At 32.3% G+C, this 23,203-nt stretch overlaps 1 protein-coding gene across 2 annotated transcripts in view; it reads right to left on the bottom strand.

Moving 5' to 3' along the window:
- The window catches only part of LOC124362506 (PHD finger protein 21B-like), a 49,884-nt gene extending 42,533 nt beyond the window's left edge, over positions 1–7,351 (bottom strand). The window contains exon 1 of one of the 2 annotated variants that reach the window (XR_006922469.1): positions 7,134–7,349. Coding sequence is in view for 1 of the 2 variants with exons in the window: in XM_046817069.1 (XP_046673025.1) it covers positions 7,134–7,211 (78 nt within the window). In the remaining variant the exon portion in view is untranslated. Of the gene's footprint in view, positions 1–7,133 lie in introns of both variants that reach the window. The other variant, XM_046817069.1, reaches the window with a different exon arrangement.
- Between the last annotated feature and the right edge of the window lie 15,852 nt (positions 7,352–23,203).

A 23,203-nucleotide genomic window follows, 5' to 3' on the forward strand; every position in this document is an offset into this window, starting at 1 on the left:
TTTAGTTCTTTTAGTACCTGTTAAAATTATTTGCAGATATAGAAACAATAAACGTCAGGAAAACAATAAAGAAGGCAAAAAAAAAACATTTAAATTACGGGGATCTAATGGTTCAGGAAAACACAATTTTCAACTATTTTAGTAGAAGAGAGGTTTCTAAAAGTTAAGTAGGCAAAAAGATAGTACAAATTTGCAGCTTTAAAAATATAGCGCAAACTTTGCCAAGTGTGTGTTAAATCTTCTAACCAAATCCCACATGTCATGATTCTGGAAATTTCAATTTCCCTCTTTCCTGCGCTTAGACCTCCATCATCAACAGTCCTGACAAGGCAATATTAAATCTTCTTTGTCACAATCATCCTTCTGGTCCCACAGGTTTAATCCGCTCACACACATTTAGCAGTTAATGCTATACAAAATACAAACAGTGAAGATTAACGCGTTGAGCACTCATGCCACTTGTAGTCGGCTTAAGCAACAATACCAAGCAAGTTTGGCCTGAGTCGACAAATATCAGCTTCAGACGAGCTAAACTACATTGAAATGAAATATTTTTTGGTCATATGAGATTTAATATACTTATTTTTCAGCATTCGACATATGTTGTGCCTTTATGATGACAACACACATGCCATGATTATTACAGCTTACATTTCACGACTCCAGCCCTGCTAACCCACTCATGATGGAAGTTATTAATAAATTATTGAAAAAGGTTTTAATTTAATCAAGTTAAGTTTATGCATTATCCAATACAATCTAAGATATGACCTTTAAAAATTATCCAATACAATCTAAGATATGACCTTTAAAAATTACAATTATCACCTAGTCCTCCCTCTTTGAGTCGATTTTGTTCATTGCCTAACTAGTTTGAGATTATTGATATCTTTGAACCTTGATAAAAATTATTGTTCAATACTTTAATTTTAAAAATAAGGAATTCACTTTCAAACTATCTTGAAAAGAATCAAATACCAATATATGTTTATAGCTTGCATTCCCATTAAAATTACATCATATATAAATAGAACTGAAAAAGTGTGTATTTATCTTAGCTTTTCTATATTTTCCTAAAAATATTGGCAATGTATAGTCGTAATATTCAAAATTTTTAATACAACTGCATTTTTTAAATCCTACAATAGCATATATGAGTAGTTAAACTTAATGATCACACAAATATTTTCAATAGCTTTACTTTCATTTTAATTATTATCAAGTATTAATCTGTAATTGTTGATACTAATCACTAAATACAATAAAAAAGTACTAGATTAGGACGTTTTAAAATTTTTTAAAATTATCTAATTTTTAAAACTCAAATGAGTACAGTAAATTGAATGTATTAATATAAAAAATGTATGTTTAAGTGAGATCTAATTTATTTAGTGGTTATTACTAAACTCCAATACACTCAAGGTTTCTCATGTCTGCAAAGAGGAAACAGGAAATGATTCGCTCTAACAATACCAATACTTTATTGTTTGCTTAAGTGTTGGCATTTCCAAAACAACTTCACTGTATAAAGGCTTATCTTATCTTTTCCTTATTTCATCAATTCACTGTATTGTTATGTTAAGATATTTAGAAAACTAAATACTAAACAAACAGATAGTTGATGGCTGAGTCAAACATTATCTCTTATATCCTCAAGGAACTTGGCATGATAGCATTGACTATCAAGAATCGTTTGAACAGCATTCGTTACTTGCAACCACATGTAAGTGAACAAAAACTATCACAGTGTTATAAGTTCTTAAATATTTCAACAATGGCACCTGTCAGTAATAAATTTATAAAACTAACCTATGAACATTTCAACTTTTAACACACAGTATCGTGATAGAAGATGTGTCAGCACAGTGATGTAATCATAAATATAACATTAACAGAAACTACAAGTGCAGGATAGGACATTACACAGTATACCCCCTGGATCAATAAAAACAATCTTGGGTAAGACATAGAAAGTAGAGCTAGTCAAGAGCTTTGTTTCTCTAGTTCAGCAAAATAGCTGATGACTATTTTGCTGAACTAGTCTGTTTAGATTCTTGCCAGCTAGGCAGAAGTTGGAACAAGGAAAGGACAGCTTGGATTTCCTGCTGGTGATCAGTAGTATAAACAATGTGTTTGGAAAATAGCTGCAGCCTTGTCTGGAGGTTTTGAACAAGAGTTAGAAAGAGCATGTCAACTGAGTGGAACCGTCATTGCAGTTTGCCAACACAAGAAATAGCAAAAGCTAATAAAATAACATTTCATATGCAGTCAAAATTTTTCTAGTGAAGATTAAGATAACATAAGAAATGATTTGTTACGCCTCCTGCAAAAGAATTATTAAATTCTTAAAATGACTATAAATTATTAAAATTTACTCCTGTCCCCAGGTTTAATCTTCCAGGAGCAGGAGTATTGTTGAGTTGGTGATCAGGTAACTGCCGCTTGCCGACATGGCTCATTCTAGTTGCTGCTGTGGAATTATTTATTCACTTCACTTCACCTTATGAGCCATACTTTAGCTCCTACAGAAAAGGGTTTTAAATAAGAATAAACTTTAATTAGTTATCTCAAAAAAAGGAATCCTAGGCACTGAAAATTTTATGGCTCTGACTAAAATTCTTAAATCTTGAATAGAAAACAAAATATCTTGAAACACTGAAAACAGCTTTTGTTTACGACCTCTAACAACTTCTACAGAGAGTTATGTTTGAAGTGGTACTCTGTAGTTTCAATTCTGTATGTCACATTAACAGTGGCTATCAAACTGACTATGTCACCTATATGCTGGGAATAAACTACTTTTTGAATCACAACATAATAGCCTTTACCACACAATCTAGGTAAGGAAATTGCATTTTCCATAGCGACAAATGAAAATCATTCCTCGAGATAGTACCTATCAGTAGTACTTACAGATAAAAATTCTACAGTCTATTTACAAATGTCTCCAGGAGAGACTTAAAAATAATAAATTCACCATAGGCCTAATTTCCTAGTAAAAGATCCAAAGACTCGAGTGTCTCGTAAAATTCATTGCGGAAATTAAAGTATAGACTACTGTTACTGGAAATTGTTAGCCTAACAGTTGTTTTAGTAACATGGGTATAGTAAATAACAAACAATTAATGAATACATTTTGGTAAAAGCTTTAATAACTAAATCAAATACTTTTGTTACTCTTTTACTAAACTGATATTAGAAATACAAATAATTTTTATGGGGTTTTATAAAGGCGTAAACAATTTTACACATGAGAGATCATGCCCACTTTCAGTGGTACGAGAGTTGGTGCAAAAGCAATTTGCCCAAGCTTACTTTTTTTATTAGGTATTTGTGATTTTTGAAAATGGTAAATCTTCTCAAAATAAATTCTGTGATTAGTTAGAATAACTGTTTCATTTCAGAGTATACAAATTTAAGTTGAGCATAAAAAACTATGTCTATAAAAAACTTTTAAAGTACTATAATCGTACAATTTGACGTAAAATGTACACTACGTGAGAGATCGCACATTAGCAAATACTGCATGGTCTTTTTTGAACATATAAAAAAATTTGTTTACCCTTCCAAAGAAAATGTGTTTTATGCTAAATGGAACTTTCAGTTGTTATAAGTATTGTACTGATAATTTTAAATTTTATCAGCAATACTAATTATCCTAATAGTATTACAAATTCTTAAGTGCCTTTGTTTGTTTGTTTTGCTTTAATGCTTTAACTATTCAACCGATTGTACTGAAAATTTGCATGGACATTCTTACGGTCTCTGGGATGAATACAGGCCGGTTCTTATTTCAAAAATACCTCCTGACTAAACCCCACTGTTCTTTAACTTAGTAGCCATTGATAATGGTTCGGAAGTCACTTTAAGCCGTTAGTTTCCAGGTTAAGTGTGAGAGAGGGCTTCTTAGTCCTAACTTCACCTGTTAAAATAAGACATCTTTACTTTACTTTAAATCCCATCTAGGTCTCTAAAGTTGTGAAATATTACTTGAAAGAGCCTGTCAAATTTAATTAACTGTTCTATGTTAACATTCTCATGACTGCACAACCATATGATTAATTATTAAATTATTATTTTAAATTTGTTTACATTTATAGAGTGTAAATTCTATAAGGAGTAACCATTAGTCTTCACACCGTTTTTAGATTTCTGCGATTAGGTAAGTACTCTACCTTAGAAAATGTCCTAAAATATAAGATGGTCAGAATTTGACTCTGAATCAGTTGGCAAGAACTATCTAATGATAGTTTGTTGGACCATGCGTTTAAACTAACATACTAATTCTAACTCTAAATGTTACAAAAACAAATTTTTCAGAAACAAATGTTACAAGAAACAAACATGTAAGTAGTGTCACTGTTAGTGTACTTTTAACTGTACATTTTTAGTATACATTAAGTTTTAGATATAAAAAACAAAGTTACCATCTGCATTTTAGTACAAATTTAAAGACTGTTACAAAACAAAAATTAGTTGTCCATTGACAAAAGTAGGCTTCTCTGATGAAAAACAAGGCAAAATAAACTATGGAACAAAAGTACTAAGAACGAAGTTAATTACAATAGCCATAAATATAAACTTTTTGGCATATTTTCTTGATTGTTACAAGTAGGCAAACTCATAATTGGCGCCCGCAATATAATTCACTCTAACCAAAAGTGGTCACACATTGTAATGTATACTAAACTGGGTACAAAGCCATGATTAACCACTAGCAGTGCAAATATAAAAGACAAAATAGTCTTTATAGGTTTCATATAGACTGTTATGAAACCATCTGTTGACAGAAGTAGTTGTCTTTTGACGGAAGTAGGCTTTTCAGAGCTGTGTAAGTATATATATATATATATATTTTCTTTATCGGGAAAAGGGCAAAATCAACTATAGAACAAAAAATACTAAGACCAGAGTAAATTACAATTACCATAAATATACACTTTTGAACATACTTTTTGATTGTGGCAAGTAAGAAAACTCAACATTGGCATTGGAAATATAATTCACTAAAACCAGAAGTGTTTATACAGGTGCAAAACCTATAAAATTGCTTATGAAGCCAAGCATAACTGCTTGTATTTTTATAAATTGGGTGCAGGAAACAAAAAGATTCAGTTATTTTTTGTAATCACAAAATGGACACAGCGTAGCTACAGAATAATAAGCAGCCACCAGCAATAAAATTATCAGTTACCATGTGTATTTTGTGGTATCACTAACAAACACAAATATTGTGTTTATTATTAATAACAATTTCTTATTTCCAGCTGATTTTAAAGATATTAAAAATTAATACTGTTTAAGAGTAATTACAACAAAGTAAAATCATTTATGTGATATTGAATAGTAATCTTGATGAACATGTATTTATATGTCACAAGTTGTCGAGTACGTTTATCCTTCAAAATAGTAAGAAAAAAGAGTTACGCTCCTTTGTTTTATACATAATTAATCAAATCACATAGAGGTAGTTTATTATTCATCAGTAAATTATTACTTTTTTAGATATAAAAACATAACTGAACTATACTAATTTTAAATACCTACTACATAACTCACTTGTACATTTTGGCTTTTTTTGTCCGGCAGTTTAAGTTAGATAATCTGAAATATTGATGAGTCAATTATTGTGGTGGCCGCTTATTATATTGTATCCCACAATACTATTATTGTACATACTTAATTCCGAAAATTATAGCAAACTGATAATGATGTGATTTCTTGTATGTTAATCTGAAGTAATTTATCAAGACATTTTAATTTCAAATGCATATTTCGAACCTGTAACAGGTTAATTCAATTAAATTTCAATATATTTGAGAGTACTTAATTTCTAAATCTATCTGCCAACTATTAGAGAGAATATTAAAACTTTTGGCAAATTATTTTAAAGTTTATTATTCTACATAAAATTGATAGGCTATGGATACTGGTGAGGATAACATTTATAAAAACTAAACTGAAGTTTTAAACATATGGTATGTTTTGTTTTTATCATTTAGGCTATATTGTTATGTAAATATTTTAAGTTTGTTTTAGTGATTTTATTGTGTATAAATTAAAAAAGTTTTCATACTTGTTAATTATGTTAAAATAATTAATCAATTATTGTTTCTTAGTAATTAACCAGACTGACTCTTATTTTTAACAACTGACAGTGTTTTGAAATAGGATCTCACATGATACCATAATGTATTAGACCTTTATCAGGAAAGTGTACCTTTAAAGTGTAAAGTGAGAGTATTTAACTCAACGAATAAGTTACAAACAATGCAGGTTAATGTTCACTGGGGCACATTTTCCGAACACTTAAAAAATGTTTTACAGTATGTTCGCGACAATAGTAATTTATTTATTACAAACTCTCATGTGTAAAATCATAGGCATTTAAAGTAAAAAAAACCAAGAATCTCTTAAAATAATTAAATCAAAGATAGAGAGTAATCTGAAATCTGAATAACATTTTGTTGATGGAATGATTTGTAACAAAATACCATTAACAAATTCTTTTGTGTCATTTAATGAAGATTAATGATAATTATACAGTACCTCTTACATCCCAATTAGCACATAACTGATTCTAACATCATAGAGATATATAAATAACTTGATTCAAACATTGAAAATAGAATATAAATTGGCCATTTAACCTCCAATTATGATTTTATTGTGCTAAGTCAAATGGAAAAAGTTATATTATAAAGAAAGTTTTTATCATTAAATTTTTAACAGGAGGAACAGTTTATGAACATAAGTTGTAACACTCTGTATTTTACTATGTACTTTTTACAGTTTATTAATTATTACAAACAAACATAAATTGCTTATCAGTTACATTATTGTTTTCAAGAAACAAAACTGTGAAAAGTTTCTGCATCTGTTCAAGCTTTCCAACTTTGTTTGCAAGTAATCATAAAGCAATGTCTCATTGCAAAGTTCGTTCGTCAACAAATACGTTCAAGTGTAAAATAATACAACAGTATTATAAAAAGAAATTAACCATATTAGACTAAACTACCATTAATCAGATTTTAAACAACGTTTTAAAGAATATAGTAGTTTTTTCCAAATTGTAATTGACTTCTTAGTTTTAAGTGTATTTAACCAACTTCTAAAAAAACTTAACTACCAACCTGATGATTCTGTATTGCAGTTACAAGTTCATGTTGAATTTTGACGATATCATCATGCAGGGATTTCGTGATTTCCATAATTTAAATCAAAACTACACTTATTGTTCAACAGACGAGGAGAAATCCACTTTGACCAACTCACTTCACTCAACCTAGTCCAACCCCTTCCACCACTTGCCCACAAGTCGCGGCCGTGCTTTTGTAAAGTGACTGAAGAAGTCCGAGTCCTTGCAACTGGATCCGCGCGCGCGCATTCTGCCAACCAAACTTGGAACTAAAGCTAATTGATGTCGTTACGTCAATAATCCTAACTTTGTTTTCCTATATCTTTATCACCTTAGATGTTGTAGTTTTCTTGTTTAAATTTAGAAATAACAATTGTTAAATTTTAATTTTAGAATAACAGAATATTCGCCCAGAGTGAATATGAGTTGCTTAATAATTTTCTTCGAAGAGATCAATAAAAACCCTACTTATCAGCAAACAGGAACTCAGCTTTAAATTAACACTGCTAGAGTGCCAAGAGATGAGGAAACAGACCGTATACAGATGAACCAAACGAGTTAATATTTTATTTATTAGAAGATTTCAACATTTTCTACAAAAACTAAATTTAATTAAGTCAATTGTATAATATGTTGCCGAAGTAAACTATATATCACAGCACATACAACTAGATCCAGCTGAATTACTATTTGCTGAGACAAAGAAAATGTATATCGATTCTAATATAATACACTAGTGCACTTGAAATACACAGCGTTAGCCTAGGTTAGTGGCGTGTTGAACAGCTCTTCTTGACAACATTAAGAATATAGTTTTAATAAGATTATTAGTAGGCTTGGAAATATATAATTTGATCTAACTACATGCTAATTCCAAATTCTAATTATTCTGGAATTTATAAAATGCTGTAAACTATTTTTTCTTCATGAGGACACAATCATTTAAAATAAGATATATAATATACCTCTAGGGGAATACTTAAATTAAACAGAGAATTTATTTGTGCGTTCACAGAGATTTATAAAAAGAGTATCTGGCTATGCATTTCCTGATTCTACTACTGATTTGATCGAAATATCATTAAAATGTACTGAAATTTTATTTAATTCTTCTCAGCAGTAATTTTGAAATTTTTACCCAGAAAACTGTACAATCTTCTAAACTAATGAATCGATTTCAATATCCATAGGTAATGTAAGCAATGTTAAGAAATGATTTAGTATTTTATTCATCCATTTTAAAATTGTAGCTTTTACAAAGTTTAAACTGAATTAGGATGCATTTGGGTAATTATGATCAAAAGTTCACGTAGTTCAACTTTAAATGTTTACACATCATAATTCGTTCAAGAAAAATTATTTAAATTTACACGAAATCTTTGGATTGTTTTAAAAAGTATTTTAATTACGAAATTTAAACATTATGGAGTTTTAAGCGTTTGAATTTATAAGATACTAGTTATCCTTATTCGGAGAATCCATTTGCCTAAAAATACAAAGTTTAATGTAATTGGAAGTTTACCTAAGATATATTTATTAATGGTTTATGTTATAAGAAATGAAAAAATCCTAACAAAACGCATTAATTTCTTGAGTTTTAAAATTTACAGTACTGCATTTTTGACATTAAAATTATCATACAAATCACGTAAGCTGACCTTTAACCCCAGTAAACATGTAGCAATTTGATTACTCGTCAATCGGTGGTCACACAGGTGGGTGGACGTTCAGATTGCACTTGCTATTGCTATTGTCTCGTCTCGGGAGTGAAGATTTGTTCAAAAACCTTTCACATTCATGCACCTGGTCCATATTATTGTTATATTCCATTGAACAGTACTTTATTATCGATGCCGCAGAAACAAAACATTACACTCAGGTTATGTGTAAAAATGCATATTCGTGGTCCTAATTACGACTCTAAGTTGTCTTATTACATACTCATCAAAAGAAGGTACTATTTGGTTTTGCATTAACGAAAAAAAACAAAAGTGAGGTAAAATGTCTTAATTTATGCAAAAAGATTATTAACAAAGGTAGAGAAAAAGAACCATTGAAGAAACTTTAATATATATAACAGCTTTGTTGTTTTTGTCTCATATTACAATGGTTTTACATATACTCCTCTTAACCCTGGAACTGGCCATCATTTTTCCCAAAATGGCAGGCACTTTTTTGGTGATTTTGTAAGGGTTTTGTATTTCAATCACTGCTCATCTATTTTTTAAGATACAAAACTTTTAAAAACATCAATGTCTTTAGAAATAAATGCAGTTTCCCAAAAAATATTAAAGATTAAATCATTTAATATATTTTTATTTTTTTACAGATTAACGTAAAAAATATTAGTAAAGAATAAAATTTTTCTCAAAATGTATAGGCACCCTCTCAGGTAATATGAAAGTTTTTAGAATAATTCTAAAATATACAAAAGTTTGCTTATATACCTCAATTACAAATTACAAAAAAAATATTTATGTAAAAGAAGTTTATTGGTACTTTTGGATAATATATCTATAAAAAAACTACAAAATCTGAAAAAAGTTTGTATAGCACTATTATATATACCATTGTGACATTTTGGAATCTATTGGATGAACAAATATTTTTTTCTAAGAGATAAATATAGTAGAAGAGAAAAATATGATATTTATTAGAAGTTTTACATTGTATAAGATATTTTTATGTGGCAACAAAACTTTTTTTTTCTATTTTTACAAAAGTCAAAATTGTGAAAATAAATGCCTAACTTTTTTAGCTAACAATTTTCTTTTCATCCAAATATATATTATAAAGATAGAACGTTTTATTGAAGTTTACAAAAATGTACAACAATGTATTTTTTATCTCTATTATTTTTTTTGTTAAAAAAATAAAACAAGTGATGGACATAGAAAATAAAACGCTAATTCCTTCAGAAAAAGTAAAAAAAAATGTTTTACTTTTATAATAAATACCTTTGCATAAACTTAAAATCAAAATTTTATTTTAATTAAAAATTAAATTGTCTACAAAATAATAAAACACTGAACCTATGTGAACATAGGCTTATTTTCAGTTTCACAAAAAATCCAACCTATTCGCTAAAAACTTAACCTAACCTCTACATTTTTCACTTCACTAATTAAAAAAAGAACAACAAACAAACTTTTATTTTATACACACTAAATAACGAAAAGTATAAAATATCCAAATAAATAGCAAGCAATACACTAATACCGGCAATGACGTAATAACAACAAAGAAATCAACATCGCAACCATGCGATGCGTTGTTCTTCTCTACTGGCTGAGTCGGTTGATTGCGCAATAGTACAAAAATAAAATATTAGTTCATAGTCTTCGTTGTCTATTATACTGTTGCTTAGAGCAATTCTTCTTCTTTGTTTTGATATGATTTTCACTATTTCCAGACAACGATAAAGTAACAAAAATAACAAAATTTAATGAAACTATTTTCGACGCATTAGGCATTTTGGGATTTTACAAAACACGAGCTTTTCAAACGTTTATATTTTATAAACATTTATTTTTCTACTGGCTATTGAAAAGATGTTTCTGAAAGCCAAGAATACACTGTTTTCAATGACGACACTTACGATCGTGTAGAACGTAAACTCACGATAGGAAATTTTTACAAACATACGGTAATTTTAGCGTGTTCGGAAATTACGCAAACAAATGGCAATCGGAAATGTGAACATCCAAGTTTAGAATTTATATAATGAAAGATTTTAACTTAACTATAGAGCGTTTTATGATATAATATGAAACCTTCAATCTTTATCTTTAGATTTACGTATGTTTTACTTCAAACAAAGTAAAAATAGACTTGCTGTGAGAGAATCATATTACGACATAGTTAATGCGTCGAAAATAGCTTAGTGCCATTTTTGAATCTGTAGTTAATGCGTCGATAATCGCTTAAAGCCAGTTGCAGGGTTAAAGAATAACAAATATAGCGTGTGAAAATCTGATTATCACAAGCTGTCGTATTGTGTTACCTTTCGTATCTCACCGGAAGTAAAGCACTAGTTCCCGTTATGTCCCTCATGATGTCAATTTCAAATTTATCAATATTTTATAAATTTTTCCCATTAAATGTTATAGATTGATTGTTATACTTTGGTCTGTGGCTTTTAAAAAGAATATATCTTGCATCCATATGAGGGTTGTGTGGTCGAATTTTGTTCACTAAAATTAGTTCTGCTCGGTGCGCGTAGATAGCGATAGTAGTAATAATTGCATGTTTATGAATTAAATTTAAAATGTTGGACATTATCTATTATTATCTGAGTTTACTAATTAGAATATCTTTGATATTTTCTGTTATATTAAATAGTGCGTATCCCAAACGTTTTAGCAAGATATTCATTGGATGTAATATTTTTTCATATACTGTTCAGTTATCAAACGTGTAGGCTATAGACGTTTCGCTAAAACCGGTCTGTTTACTGTTTTTTTTTTATTATTAATTGTCGTACAGTAGTATAATACAGTAGTGTGAATAATATTAAAGGCATGCGACAAATAATGACATACCAACACGTGTTTACAGTACATTAAATAAAAATATGACAGAATAAATTATAGCATTGTAAATAGATCGTGACAACACTTATCTAATGAAAACCACAATGGATGTTAATCATTATTAATTGTATTAAAATTTTTGTTTTCCTCAGTTGATACTTCGATGTTAAGTATAAAATTCCTTCAGCCAATAAAAACTGAAGTATCTTGACTAGTGGTCTTCTCGGTACAGTACCCAGCTAGCGCACATCAGGCCCGGCGACAGGGGGGGGGCAAGGGGGGCAAATGCATAGGGGCCCGGGGCCACAGGGGGCCCGGGCCGACTAAAATATGTATTTTTATTTTTTTTTATCATTGCCCATTACCATCGGCCCAGGGCCTGTGCGGTGAAAATATTCAGGAAATAACATGCAATGTTAATTTAAACTACTTTCTTTGCTCCGATTTAAACCAATAAAATTTGTAAACACTGAGGTGGCGCGAACCGTTGTGGTTGTGGCTGTCAGACGTCGGGCCCGGGGTCCGCATCGCCCAGACGCGAAGGCAGTGACTCTTCTCCACCCCCTCCCCTCCCGGCCCCTCCCCTCCTTGCTCACTACAAGTTGCAACCTGAGCGTCGGATGACGGACAGTGATACCGACACGATAATAAACTAATGTTTCTTTCAATCTTGCATTTCTATGCTGGTTGCTGGTGCCTGGTGGTAATGGTTTTATTAAGTTATCGTGATTGGTTGTTTTGTACACTTCTAGTTTTTAGTTTGTTGTCGTGCTTAATTAGGTTTGTTGTTTGTTGTTGTTGTTGTAAGGAGATTGAGATTGATTTAACCGTGAATTAAAGAAACATACAGGTGAGTTAGTAAATATTTTTATCATTTAATTTTAGAAAATAAGTTCCAAATTTCCGAAAAAATTAAAAAAACTGAATAAATTTACCATGGATCCCACATTTGATTGCGGGCCCTGTTACCAGGATCAGGCTCAGGGCCCGCTCCTTCTGTTCACTTGTCATGCTGTAGGGCATAATTAAAACATGAGATTTTTAATTTTAATGTAACGCAGATTTTTATTTTAACTGATGATTATAATATAAAACATAATAAAATAAAAATTGTAAAATATATAAAATTAGGGACAGAGCCGGGCCCCCAGGGGCCCAGGCCTGGGACCAGGGTCCACCAGCCCAACCCATGTGGGGGAGCCATGATTTTTTTACCCCTCATTATAAATTTGAATTATACAGTAATCAGTTTCATAAAATAAATTAGGCTACAGTTAACTCCCGATTATCCAAGGGCTGGTTAACCTTTTAAGACGATCAACAAGGTTCCATAACAGCAAAAAATACAAATAAAACTTAATTATTACTGGGCTGCAATAATTTGAGACGTTGTAATCGTCCTTATAAACGTACCTATGTAATAAGACGTGAAATTATAAATGTTACTGACGTTACTGTGTATCTAAATCTAAACTAAAACATATGAGGAGTAGGATGGTTAAAAATTAAAAAAACAACACATAAATTCGGTTTGCTACTGCTACTGAACGTCGTTTTTAAGTTTCAAATTAAATCAAGTTTATCCTATTAAATCAGAGAGAACGACGGCTCATCGCTCACTCTTTTGTGGTTGTTCACATGCTTGTATGCAGTATGCACGTTAGCACGTAGAAAATATTATTCAATGACGACATAGTTTGGTATTGTTTCGTGGTTGGCTCGTTGGCTGATATATTGGTTGTTATGACAACCAACTTGAGGCGACGCATCGCATCACTAGTTGCGCAGTTTACGAGAGGGAATGGGGAGTGAGGACAGGATAAACAGAGAGAGAAACAGGAAGTAAAACCCCCAATATGTTGGCAAGAACAGGTAAACAATAGAGATCGCTGGGTGAACGTCTTAAAAAACTTGACCTTGGAAATCTGAGTGAGAGCGCAGCAAGCGATACAGTATCCGAAAATAGCTCAATGACTCATCACATCCCCTCACGTGTCCTGTGATTGCACCTGTCGGTTTTTGATTAGTTTAGCCCAGTTTGAGATACATTACTACTTTAAACGCAGCGTTTGATAATTTACATTCCGTATTTATTTTAGCAACTGCTCGGTTTAGGCCTAGTAATCAATACTAATTTTTAATTGTCTAATAGTGTTTATGATCAATTGATACATTTTTTAAATTTGTATTTTGATATTTAGTTTCTAAAATTCTATTTCAAATATTATTTTATGATCTGCCCACATCAATTTATTATTCTTGACTAATCCAAGATATTTATTTTTAGGTCCATTCACAGTATATTTTATCATCATTTCGCATAAAAAACACCGTTATATCTCAAAATGGACACTTACAAACATAAATCTGGTGCTCAAAAACGTAAAGAAAGGCAAAAGAAAATTGAAAGTTCAAATAAAGGATCCAGGACATTATTTGACGTTGGAATCAAAGTAGACGTAGCTACAACTAGTTCTAACAGCGGCCCTAACGACCCTGGCGCCGCCAGGGAGAAACTTTGCGAAGTTTTCTCACAGTTTTCATGAACACCCTAATACTGAAGACAGCGAAGATCTTGAAAGCTGTAGGCCTAATGCTGATGAAGGAGAAACAATGGTAGATAGCTTTACCTCAGAACCTGATCCTAAAGATGATATTGTTTTGGAAGATCACAATCGTGACATTCTAAATGCTAATGTAAGATTCGGGGTTAGGAACTATAATTACCAGTTCAGATTTGGGACTTCTGAAAAACAAGGTGGTGACTGACAGTGTGATTGAGACTTTAGTGAAAATGGGTCCATCTTTGATGCCGTCAGATCTGCCAAGTGATGGAAAAAGAGCGTTTCCAAAAACGGTTCTTTTTTCAAAAAAGGCCGAACGGAGAGAGCGTCAGAAGAGATTGGCTTGTATGGAGTGAGACTGCTGAGTCCTTATTTTGTTTTCCATGTAGACTTTTCAATAATAATAGTGGGGGTGAAAAACACGATTCAAATAAGTCAGTTTTGTTAAGTAACGATGGATGGAAAAAGGAATATGGATGGCGGAAGCTTTACAACAAGCTACCTTTGCATGAAACCAGCGCTTCCCACAAAAAATTGCTACATCCAATGGAGAGAGTTAGAAAGGAGCTAAGTGATGGATCAGACATACATTCTCAACTCGACTCAGAACTGGCTTCAAGAACCAAATATTGGAGGGATATATTTCAAAGATTGCTCTCCGTGGTCATGTTCCTTGGAGAGCGAGGATTAGCTCTCAGAGGGACCTCTGAAAAAATTGGGGATCCCAACAATGGAAACTTTCTGGGTCTGATAGAGCTGTTAGCGGAATATGACCCTTTACTAAAGAGAACATATTGCAAAAGTAAAAAAGGCCCAAGAAGAGGGAAAAAACGTGTTTCAAGCTCATTATCTGTCTAAAGACTCTCAAAATGAATTCATTCAAGTTTGTGGGGAAAGAGTTCGACAGAAGGTATTGGAAGAAAGGAAGAAATCAAAATATTATGCTATTATTGCTGACTCTACCCCCGATGCCTCACATACTGAGCAAACAACGTTTGATCTTGAGATATCTCTTAGATTGTGAATCAGAATTTTAAAAATTTGCGAACGATTTTTAAATTTTGTTGACTGTAACAAAAAAACTGGAATGGATGTGGCTAAGTTGATTATTAGCGAGCTCAACAAACACTCAATTCCGTTGAAGGAATGCAGAGGCCAGGGGTACGACAATGGATCCAATATGGCTGGAATATACAAAGGTGCCCAAGCCATCATAATGGAGACCAACAATTTGGCTTTTTATAATAACTGTGCCGCACATAGCCTCAACCTGTGTGGGGTTAATGCTGCTGAATGCTGCGAGGAAGCTACAACATTTTTTGGCATGCTGCAAAAGACGTATAACTTCTTTTCTAGAAGCCCTCAAAGATGGGAGTACTTAGAAAAACAGAATAGGCTCTTCTCTGCACAGTATTTCTCAAACGAGATGGTCAGCCCGAGTAGATAGTGTGCGCCCTTTCGTAAAGCATTTGCCTCTCATCATCAATGCCCTCACTGATTGTAAAGAACTGAATCTATCTGCAGAATGCAAGACAGATCTGAAAGGGCTAATTGAAATATCTACAATCGTTCGAATGTATCATGATGTCGACAATATGGCTAAAGGTGCTTGTTGCAATAGACCAACAAAAATAAAGTATTACAAGCCCGATCAACAACTCTAGACGTTTGAAACAAAAAATCTGAATGATTTAATAGAGAGGAACTAAAAGTACTGAGAGACAGATGGAGCAATCTCTACACTGAGGCCAAGCTAGTGGCAGGCAACATGGCCTGAGAGTGTAGATTGCGAAACTGATTTTAAGGAAAAAAGATTAAAGAAAAGAAAGATTTTTCATGACGAAACAAGGGACGGCACGGAACATCAATTAAAAAAACGAAGAGGAACGTTTTAGGATTGATGTCTTCTTCAAGATCTTAGACTCAGTCCTTAGGGGGACTGTCTCAGAGATTCGAGTTTGCTGGAAAAATCAGCAACCTTTTCCAATGTCTTTGGAAATATAAATATATTGAGGAAGACGACAGTTTTATTGAGCAGCAATGTTTGAGTCTGTGTCAAACATACAAAGAGGATATTGAGATGGAAATTTTAAATGAATTTAAACATTTGAAATCGATTCAACGCACTAACTTGGGGAACAAACTCTTCAACCATTAAGTTCTAATAAACGCTCTAAGGAAGAACAAACTAGATAGTTTTATTTCCAAATATCACTACAGCGATCCGGTTGTTTCTGTTGCATACCTGTATCTGTCAGCCAAGGGGAGAGGAGCTTCAGTTTGATGAAAAGAATTAAAAGTGCAAATCGTTCTACGATGACGCAAGACCGCATGAATGACCTGAGTATTCTAGCCATGGAGTCAGATTTGGCACGTAGTTTGAAATATGACGACATATAGAAGACTTTGCTGGGAAGAAGGCCCGACGAGTTGTGTTTTAGTCATGTTTAATGTTAGTGAGTAACATAGCCCCAATGTTTCTTTATTAATTTTCAATTTATGTTTTGTACAATGTTCATTAGGTTTTGTTCATTTAATTTTTTTTAGTTTTGTTCGTTAAGTGATTGTTCAATGATATTTAGTTTTTGTTTCATTAGGTTTTCCAGGAACCTATCATTAAGTTTTGTTTTCTACTAAAAAGGAGAGCGACACGAGTTGAACTTTAATTTTAATGATTTTATTCTTTGTTAATTATGTTTTTGTCCATTTAGTTCATTAAGTGTATATTTTTTAAGGATGGTGTTTTTGATTTTAATATTAAGTTCAGTGAGTTTTGTTTTTGTATTGATTTAATAGTAAAAAAATAATCACTACATAATTATAAACCTCAATTCTTTCCATTTGTTTAGCAACATTTATTTATATAACTTAAATTGAAGTAAATACAGGAAAAATCACGATTTGGCATAATTTTGAAGAAGTGAATCATTTAACAAATAAGTAAATCAAGTAATGGAGTAGTAAGTTTTGGAATAAAATAATGCTTGCTATGTTTAATATAACCAATATGGGAATTTTGTTCTAACGTTGGGGGGGGGGGGTGAATTTTAATGTAATTAGGTTGGTTTGCCTGTTGAATCTTTGGGGGGGGGGCCCCCGGTCTTCATGATTGCATAGGGGCCCGAGAATCCTGTCGCCGGGCCTGGCGCACATAGCTGAAATAGAAGAAATAATTAATGGCTCGGTAATGTGTGAATTAATTGGGCCTGATATGTGCATTCTAATCTATAAATATTACAGAATTACGGATTCCAATAATTCATAAGTGCATTTCAACATATTTTGTGATTTCTTGCGATATATTCCTATTCTTATTTCGAGAATCCCTCCGGGCTACGCCCCACTGATCTTTAAAGTAGCAAAAAATCCCATCTTGGCCTCTAACGTTGTAAAATATTAATTAAAAGAGCATGTCAAATGCTATCAACCGTTCTGTGCTGACATTGTTTACTATTTTAGATTTCTTTAAATTTAAAGTGCGTACATTCGAATATGGTTAATTATTAATAATGATACGAATAACTATTATATTTGTTATTATATTATTTTTAGAACCAGAAGGGCACATACAACTGTAAAGTTTACGAAATTGAGTGCGAAGCCGCGAGTATCTGCTAGTCGGTTGTAAATTTGTTGTAATCTGTATGTTTCTTCATTCGTGTACTATTGTTATTATTGAATGGTGGTTGTGGCCCGTGAGTAAATAAATACGTATTGATTTGTGAACATAATATAACTTATATTATTAATATGCTTTTAAGATTGGACAATGTGAATTAAGTCCCTGAGGACGAGCCTTATAATGAAATTTCAACTTACATTTTATTTCATGCCCTGTCGGTAGTATCCTATTATGATCACTAATACTTTTGCCAACATTTTCATACTTACTAATAAGAAACATTTGTATAATACAGCGAGTATGAAAAAAGAACAAGCTAATGTTAAAACAATTGTGAGATCAAGTAAACAAGTAGTTTTTCGTAACACATGAGGTGTTTGTACCAATGCTATGGAAACCAATGCTATCTGCTGGTCGTTATCAGAGTTATGATAAGAGAAATTACTGCTCCTGCCTACTGGACAGATTTCTAATCTCTGAGTCCAGTTTATCTAATGCGCGCAAGATAATATATGCCCTGCTCGAAATTAGAGTTTAGAAACTATTTTGTAAAATGCAATACGTCTCAAGGATCCGGTGTGGTCTTTCTTAATGACCCTCTTGATGACACTACTCGGCAAGCAGCACTCGGTTCCATTAACGACTCAATCTCTGTCATCACATCTTAGTTTTAACGTTTTCCGTAAAAATATCAGATGATTATTTAGTAAAACAGGACAGTTTGAAGCTTTGCAGCATGACATGAATCGAAACATGTTTACTAGACATCGTGGGCTTTAGTAAACATTGGATTAAAAGTGGTGAAGCTGAAACACTTCCCATTGATCAGTAGCTTCAGTATATTTACACGGTGGATCAGACATTTTAATAAATAACAAAGTTAATTGAAATTACATTGATGGGAATGTTGTCATACAACTTGGTGCTGATCTTCACTGTGATATATCGGCAGTTATGTTACTGAATATTAAACCTACAAAAGTCTGTAATTAGACGAAGGTCTTTTTTCATCCCCATGGAGATACTCGGAACCATTTTTAGACTACCATATGCAATGATGGAAACCACATTGTTATCACAGGCGACTCCATGAATGTAAATATGTTAGAGCCTTTAAAGGAATTCCCCTTGTTTATTGATTTGTTGGACAATTTCAATTTAGTTCCTATCGTTTGCGGAACAACTCGAAGATCATACAATGGAGGCAGTTGATTGCATAATATAATGACGAATCCCATTGGTTATAATTACAGGTCTCAAATAATTATCTAGGATAATGAACGTAATTAATCTACTTTTGATCTCAATATAAACAAGGCATTAGTTCCCAAACTCACTCTTTTTCAGCTTTAAATAAAACGAAGTTCAGAAACCTTCTTCAAGCCGAATCCTGGTGTTCTGCAATGGAGAACTGCTCAGTTAAGGCAAACATTTCAAACTTTATATTATATTGTATAAATATGTTTCACACACGTTTTATTAGTCATACAAATCAAATATAGGACTATAAAGGTTGGGTTAACCAATGAAGTTTCTGAATTTGCCGCAAAATTTGAGATGTTTACATCTTAAAACTGAAGGACCTCCGGTGCTAAGAGATCGCTTTATTCACCTTAGGAAGCAATACTGAAATATAATTAACAAGACTACTCTTAACTCCAGGCAAGCTTATAATACAATTTAATCCTACCGTAATCCTGTAAGGGCTACTTGGAATTTTATAGACGATTGTAGACCATCGCGTGTATCTTTTAGGTTTGCAGTGGGTGGACTTAAGTACGGCAACCCTCAAATTTATTTTTAAAACTCAGCCGAAACTGCATATATTTTTAATACACGTTTCATTAATGTTGGCAAATTTTCCAACTAGATCTCACAATAACCTTGCACAGATTAGTACTTGATTCCAGTCTTGAATGTTCTGTTGTGAAATAGAAATCAACGAACATTCAGCTATTTAAATAACAGTCATTCCAAATATTTTTGAACTGTTTACTTTCTTTATCCAGAAATTTTCTATTGAACTGGATATTTTTAAACATCTGTTTAACACATCTATCTCTCTGAAGGCATCTTTCCAAAAGAACTTAAAATTAGTAAGGCGATACTAATAAAAAACCTACGGCAGATGATCTAAACTCGTATTAAGTACAATATAATCTATTTCAATTCGGGTAAGCATACTTTGGGATTTTCTGCGATTTTATTAAAGCTTTCTCAACACGGTTGATCACAATATTATTGTAAACAAAACTATAAATGTATGGCATACGGGGAACTGTTTTATCATGATTTCAATCTTATTTGCAACATTGTATTCAATGTGTTCAATAAGTCTCGATGGGATCAATATGGTTCCTTTAGTGAAATAGATAGTAAATTAAAAAGTTGAATTCAATTAGGCATATATTTAATCTAAGCGATTCTTGAAAAATACATGTATGCATAATTGCACCTTTTTAATTTACTAAAGAAGCAAGATTGTTCGACCATTTAGTGGAAAGACAAAATAATCTTTTATTTTAACCTAGTTTGTAAATATGTACTAGGTTAGTTATTTACCTGAAGGAGATATCAGATTGCAGATCTCGAAACGTAGTGTTACTGATTTTTTGTTTCACTGAACGATGGCAAATGTCCGGTAAAATCCTGTTTCCTTCCCTATACTTCAAAAACCGTAATAAAAATTGTGACATTTTCTAGATAATGATTCCCTTCATTAGTGTTTCATAACACTGATAACGGCAACTCAAAAAAATGTACCATACACGAAATCGTTTGTAACACGTATGTATTCTCTGATTGTATTGTGAGCTAATTAAATTATAATAAAAATATCCATTTTGGATTGGTCAGAATAAAGGTAGATTTCACGTGTGTCTGCCTGTGTTTTCGAAATATCAAAATGATTCATTATTAGTTTTGAGGTTAATTTGTACAACGCCGACTATTTTAAAGATAAGCATTTTAAAATATGTACATTCATAACACTTTCAACAATTTAAAAAGTGTCACTGTATGACTATGATGGGGAAAAAGTTTACACAAATGCGAACGGCCGCCATCTTAAAACTCTTATTCGTTCCGACTGGCAAACAAAATTACGCAAGTGAATTTTGCGAGTATTATTGCTGTACTTCGTTTAGTTAAATCGGCTAGACATTACAGCAGTTGTTCTCGCCGTACTTTTTCATAACTTTCTACGATTACTATCATATAAGCATTTCACATAACAAAATATCCCTTCCGTCTCTGTCTGAAAAAATCGATTTCGTGTGAGGCTGTTATCTGAAATATCGAGCTGGATGGATTATGGTTTAGAAGGTTCAAAAGGGGAGTGCGAAAACCTTAACCATAAACCATGTAATACAAATATAATGTCGTATACCTCACAAACTAATAAATTCAAAGCCTGGACAACGGATGGACCAACGTGGTTATTTCTTTTATTTTATTTGTTGAAATTCACGAAAGGGTTATGCGAAGAAATAGATCGGAAAAGTATCCCGGAATAATTTAGAATACATAGAATATGTATGTTGTACTACTCAAATTTATCTGGCTCTGAACAGCTGTTGACATTTTCACTTGAAACCCACAAAAGAGAACGAACAATATTGTTTCTATTTAAATTCCAAAAGATATTAAGTATTCGGTGCTTGACCAGTAGTGTAAAGAAAAGAGAAATGAAAAAGAATTACCAAACGTTTATACCTGATTGCGCCATTAACGATTGCACTTCATGTGTGCACATAATGCACTAAAACATTGAATCATGATCCGCGGTTAACAGTTAGTTCAAATTAAAATCTTTATTTACAGGCTTAAAAATAAAATACTTACTTTTTGTTGATTATAAACCTGTTATATTAAAAAAGTAGAGCCCCGATCCTATTAATCTTTAACAGGAAACTAGTTTTTACCGTAGAACACAACCTGACAATTTAGTCTAGTTATATGTTATAAAAGGTATAACACAACGTTTCGAGTATTGAATTCTATCCTATTCGTCAGGTGGAGGAGATATTAATACTTGTATAAATGAAGAACAAAAAGAAGAAACGAAGGGAAATAAAAGGGCTCCACCATACCCAAAAACTGCTTGGAGCCCGACAAATAAAATTAAAATTAGTCAAATTTAAAAATACATAAAAACATAAAATCCTAACATTTGGAAAATCAATAATAACTAAAACATTATTTTAAAACTCGTTTACTCAGAACCTCTATTGTATAAGAAGTGGGTGTTTTCTGCATCCCACGCCTCTTATCTTATCCTTAAGTTTCCTTTTTAATAGGTTTCAGGCTTTCCATTTTTTATTTCTAAATCTTCAACAGGTTTCATGCTTTTTTTGGATCCATTCTTCATCTAACTGTCACGCGGAGTTAATAGCTACAGTTTTTCCAAATATGCGCACCTAATTGCTCAGTAATTTTACATTTACTTGCGTATTTAAATCTGAATGTTAACACAGTTTCATGAGCATCAAGTCGCATCTATTCTATCCAAAACAGTTTGAAAATAATATCCCATTCCTCATGGCTTTAAATTGCAGTTTATTTGGAGAGCGTGTATATAAAAAAGTTCGCCTCTACAAAGTACGGGTTGCTCTCTAAAAATTAATGTTGTTGCCTTCATCTAATTACTGAACTAGGTACCGCACTGGCGCTACCACATGCCTCTTTATGTATTCACTGGAGGGATCGTAACAACGTCACCGCACTCTTTCTCTTTTCGGCGGGTGTCTTTATTTTGCACCGATTGTTAGAATGTTAGTTCAGGTAGATTTATTGTCATCCCACCCGAGATAGTAAACCACGCCGACGACGGTCAGTTTCTATTGTTATTGTTACAATACGCCAAGAGAAACCCAGCCTCTAGCGACCAGCTGTCCAGAGTGCGCGGCGCACCAGGGTTGATTATCTAGCACAGAGCATCTATTATTATTATTGAAGGCTCCATATACCACGTATCAGTGTGTATATTATTAACAAACCTTTTGATCATAAATAAAATACTTTCCCTACAGGATTTGACTCTGACTATGAAATGGAATACTAAACTTGGAGCGAAATTCTGTCTTAATTTAATTTTTTTTTATTCATTATAATATAAATAATTGTAGTTAAAATATGAATATTTATGTTGTATATATAATTATTGCATTATTATTGCTTTGTATTGTGTAGGCTATACAAGACAGGAGTACGCCACGCCACATTACACTTAACATGTCTGACTGAGGTTGCATCCAAACAGGCAGACAATTACACAGAAAAGAAAGTTTTATATCCCCTTTCCAGAAAAAATTTAAACGTGTCAGCCTCCTGACTGATAGGCTTCAAT

Source organism: Homalodisca vitripennis, chromosome 5 (genome assembly GCF_021130785.1).
Source record: "Homalodisca vitripennis isolate AUS2020 chromosome 5, UT_GWSS_2.1, whole genome shotgun sequence".
Lineage (NCBI taxonomy): Eukaryota > Metazoa > Arthropoda > Insecta > Hemiptera > Cicadellidae > Homalodisca > Homalodisca vitripennis.